Source organism: Coffea arabica, chromosome 10c (assembly GCF_036785885.1).
Source record: "Coffea arabica cultivar ET-39 chromosome 10c, Coffea Arabica ET-39 HiFi, whole genome shotgun sequence".
NCBI lineage: Eukaryota > Viridiplantae > Streptophyta > Magnoliopsida > Gentianales > Rubiaceae > Coffea > Coffea arabica.
Window position 1 is genome coordinate 51,577,970 of NC_092329.1, and position 5,239 is coordinate 51,583,208.

The 5,239-nt window shown below is 33.8% G+C and overlaps 1 protein-coding gene across 1 annotated transcript; it reads left to right on the forward strand.

Annotated features, from left to right (window-relative positions):
• The first annotated feature begins 1,141 nt into the window (after positions 1 to 1,141).
• LOC113714218 (uncharacterized) lies at positions 1,142 to 2,018 on the forward strand. Its single transcript, XM_027238010.1, has 2 exons — positions 1,142 to 1,309; positions 1,776 to 2,018. The coding sequence occupies exons 1-2, from the start codon at positions 1,142 to 1,144 to the stop codon at positions 2,016 to 2,018; spliced, it is 411 nt and encodes a 136-aa protein (XP_027093811.1).
• Positions 2,019 to 5,239: the final 3,221 nt, after the last annotated feature.

Here is a 5,239-nt window from a genome sequence, read left to right on the forward strand (position 1 = left end):
CGAATTATGTGTCATGTATCTAATGGTAAAAATGTATATACTGTTAATGTATAGAAGATTAATTCTTTTTATAATAGTAGATAAACTTGCTCAACTTTTATAAGCATTTAATTATGCCTTCTAACAGTTTCATGGTCCTTCCCCCCCTCCCTCTTTCTTTCTTTTCCTTTTTTTTTCTTTTTTCTTTTTTCCTTTTCTCTTTTAGCTCCGGCTTCCTGGACTGTTGAACATGAAATCATGTATAATCTCCGTTTTGGATTGAAGATGCAAATTAATTATAAATTATAATCTTGGCCATTATTTTGCTGCATTTGTGCAAGGGAATGTACACATGATCAAAGGTCTTATTTTCGCACTAAGAAATCAATTTAGGGCTTGGTTTTCACATTTCCTTTTCATCTTTTTCCTTCCTTTTCAAGATAGAAAAAAATTGGAAGAAAATCAAATCGGTAACATAAGTATCTAGAAAACCATTTTGATTTTATTAGAATTAATAAAGTATTCTGTCACACAAAAATTGTCTTGGTCTAAACTCTAAATTTCTACAAATAACTTTCTTTCTTGATTGTCTGGCCAATGAGGAGAAAGAAACTGCCTTTGATTGACCGTTTCAGAACTCCTTGAAATTCCAGTAGTACCAACCCAAATTCAGTTGTTTTTACTGACTTCCGTGGGCTCGTCATAATCATAGCTATATTCCTCATCGTTGAAGAAAATCACCCTGGCTCTTGCTTTTATCTCGTCCACCAACACTATTACATTTATTCCCACACTTTAGGCCTTTGCAGGCCTTGTAACGTATGCAACCTTGAAGCCTCCTGAGGGCATTAATGAGATTTAGATGAACTAAGGGAAACTATACTGTGGTCAAAGGCATGAAAATCTAGAATTTTGTTGTACAATTTTCAACATTAGCTATGAAAACTGGAAAAATGATCTTGTACATATTCTGCTCAGTCAGCATTTGGAAATTTTTTTATTTTTGAGACAGTCAACAAGAGTTGGATTAGGTTGCGAGGAACATCCATATAAACCCAACTAAAACATCCCAGATTCAGATCCTCCAACCATATACATCTTGTCATTTCTAGCGTCGTTCATTTAATTCGAATACAGGAGAAAAAAAAAAGAAAAAATAGAGATGGCCATCAGTTTTGGTAAAGGATTACTTGTTCTCCTCATAACCTTAATAGCCCCATTGGCAATTAGCAAAGCTGAAACAGTTGTTGTTGGAGAGTCCGAGGGATGGCGCTACGGCTACAATTATACTGACTGGGCATTGAATCACGGCGCCTTTTTCAGTCCGAGAGTTAGCCTTGTATTACTATTCAAAACTTTTATACGTCCAAATTAAGGCTAGAGCACCAACTTCTCATCAGTTGAGTCACAATATATGATTCAATTCAATTTTGCTGAGCACATTTTTCCTCATTCTAGGCTATGCAACCTAATTCGATAATTTGGAACGAACATTCCAAATATATTAGCAAACTGGTGCACATTAATATGCTTGGGACCTTCTTTAGGGCTTGTTCTGGGTTAATTATTTTACCTGATTATAGATTTTAATTTTAAATAATCATTTTTTTAAAGAATTTCTTAAAGGGTAGTTTTAACTGATTCTCACTATTTTGATAATCATTTTTCATAATTGGCTTTTACTAAATTAAAATAGACGAGAACAAGCCCTAACTTATCAAAATTAATGCTAATTTAATATGGTCTAACGTTCATTGTCGTGCTGGTGCATCAGTGTTCAAGTATCCTCCTCCTAGCGACACCGTGCAGCCTCACAGCGTGTACCTGCTGCCAAACCTGTACACCTTCTTGACGTGCGACTTCAGCGGCGCAACCCTGTTGGCAGGCCCGAATCAAGGAGGTGGAGAGCTGGCTTTTCATACCAGCTAACTCAAGTCAGACCTAACTACTTTGCTAGCGGAGAGGGAAACGGTGATGACTGCAACAAAGGACTGATGAAATTCGTTGTCATTCCTCTGTATCGTCCTCCTTTCCCCTGAAAGCAACAATCTGCCGCATGCTTAATGAAACAGTTATCTCGCATCTGCAACGTGCTTAATCGAACAGTTATCTCACTTGAGTTTTAATTTTGTTGCATGTAATGGCATGAATGCATGCTACTATAATAATATGGCAGAATACAATGGAAAAGAGTGGATACACTTATTAATTCAATTTTTATAATCGTGTGATATTGTAATAAACTAGAAAGATTTACACATAAATGCAATAGATTGCCTTGGTCTTTCTTTCAAGTAAGCCTGTTATATGCATTTGTTGTTATTCACAGATATGGCCACGGAATTTCAGTTTTCATTCTTTCTTTACGTTACATGCTTTTCACACTTGAGATCCTATTCTTGGATGTATCTAAAGTATTCTGTTTAATACCAGTCTCATCGTTTGATTGCTTATTGGCTAAATAATTGAAAGATAGGGACAGTAATATGTCATCAATGGCGGAGTCAAAATTTTAATTTGAGGGAAAAATTAAGTACACAAGTTTAGAGAGAACGGACTTAATATCAAACCAATTGTTTATATTATTTGCAAATAGGTCTGTAGCATGAATCAAGCTACTTAAAGCTCGAACTGATATTGGATTTTCAAGAACTCTTTTGAGCTTAGTTGCTCAACTAATCAATCAAGTTTGGCTCGATAAAAGTTCCTTTAAATTCAACTTGGTAAATAAAGAAGTCAAATTTGAATAAAATTGGATGAAAGCACAATCATTCCTGTCCCACATTCCAATTTTCAAATAAAAACATCTCAACCATAAATAGTTTGGTTGCAATTGCACCTTATAATTTTTGAAACAAGGACATTAAGAAAGGGACTCATGTATCTATAAGCATTTTATCTCTTAGATATTTTTGCGAATTTTACAGTGTAGTGTTCTTTGAATTTTCAAATTTGTACTATTTAACTTTGTTCTTTTGATTTGTTTGTATCTCTATATGGTTGATGCAATTTCTACCATTAGTGCAAATTTAATGAATGATGATATTTTTTCAAAAAAAAAAAAAAAAAATAGGGATGCGTTTCGAGTGCAGGCTTCAAAACCTTCTCACTAGGATTTAGGCACCGTCTGGATTGCAGGAAAGAGAAGGAAAGGAAAGAATCAGCTCACAGATTTTGGTGCAAAAACTAAAAAATCAAACCAATATGACCACCCAGGTCTGGTTGAAAGTGTAGCCGAGGCCATTTGTTAGACCAAGATGGAAACGAAGCCAGTGCAGTTGGATTGCTGTTCAAACAATTTGGTTCGATTGTTGTATTTTTTATATTATTGGATATACAATTATATCACATTATCCTACTTACGAAAAACTTGATATATATGAATAAAATATTCAATATAATATTATGATATAGTTGTACATTACAAATTTGAATATGTACAATAACTGCACCGAATTGTATAAATCACAATAGCACTGAGTCCTAGTCCGACGAAGACTAGCTAATAGTATTGGTTTCCAAGAGAACATTAAACTGCCAAGAACGCTTTAGTTTATAGTTAAGGTTAAAATTCCAGAACTTAGAAGTCTCGTATTAAATCTCTCCTATCCTCTTAAATCACATTAAATTCCAACCTTTCCTTACTCGAAAAAAAATTAAAAAAGCACATTAAATCAACTTTTTGTAGGCGACGCATGATATTTTTGAAGTAATCAAATATCAAATACTGGGGTGAGATGGAAATTGAAGCTCGGGGTTCACTGGGACATCAGAATTGCAGTCCCCTGGATAATTTCGCTTCTAAAGATACAGTAACATTGATGAAAAGAAGTTGTTAAGTGCTGAGCTCCCCGAGATTCAAAAAATTAAATCTCTGTACTCTCAAAAATTTTCTTCTAAATTCTATTGCAAAATGATATTCTCCCCAAAAGTTTGTATAAAATTTTTTTATCAAATTACTGACTGATACATCAAAATAATTTTAATACACCGGTAAATATATTTGGTCTCACGTCTATTATCTTTATAGCTCAGCATCACTCCACTATGTCACTTTAGACATACTTTGAAGGGAATTTTTTTATAAGTAAGATTGGTTCGGTATGGAATTTCAACGTTGATCCAGGTAGTATTTTTTTTGGGAGAAATTTAGTTTTGGACTCAATGTTACCATCAAAACAAATTTGATCATCAAAATTTTTAATTTAAGTAAATTTAGGATAATTGATAGAATAGTTTTGACTTTACATTTTGTTCCACAATATGAGTTTCAATTATTATAGTCATTTAAATATTAAATAGTGACGTTAAAAGTACAATGCAAATTGAATTGGAATTACGTTAGACTCTGTACCTAGCATTGAATTGGGTTCCTAGGAATGTAAATGTACCTGCACATTTATTAGCTAGGAATGCTAGTTCTATTTCAGATATTTGTAGTTATATTCTCCACCACTTTTTCTTTCTTCCGCAATTTCTACGGACCTATCCTCACCTTAATGAAATTTTCTAGTTTTTCTATCAAAAAAAAAAGCATAGTCTTAATTTTTAAAAAAAGTCTTAATTAAGACCATCAAAAGTTGTAACATGACAACAATATACCATTGAAAGCAAACACATAAAATATCAAAGGATTAAAAAGGAAATCAAACTTCACCTAGATTGGGGGAGGAATGGATTGGGTGGCACGATGGGAGAAAGTGTGAGTGAAAGATTTTTGAATTCAAAACTTTCCACTTGCACTGAAAAAAAAAATTAAACAAAAATCAGACTTCACCTGGACATTAACAAATCATGATAACAAGGATGGAGTTGCGACTCATGAGTACCTTAGTTAACCATCATCGTTTTCTGCATCAGGCATCATAAAATTAAGCCAATCAGAGTTCCAATTCTCAACCTCTTGGACAAATTGAAGTCTGCATAACTTCCATTTGGGAGAGTAGAAATCAATTACAGTTTCCTACTTTCCTGTAACCAGGAAAACTGCAAGTATTTAAACTTAAATTGAGATGATGTAATATACATCCAAATCCGTGCTGACAATATAACAAAGATTAATTCTTTATTAATTACCTCGCACAACTTGAGATAGGACTTTTGGGTTGGAGGGGACTAATTTTGGATGGCAATGGCTTACTAGAGGACACGGGGATTCCGATTGCACTGAATGGTTTTGTTTGTCTAACTCGCCGGTCTTGATTTAAATAAGATATGTGTCCCAAACTAAAAAGAGCAAATTATTAATAACTCTCATGTG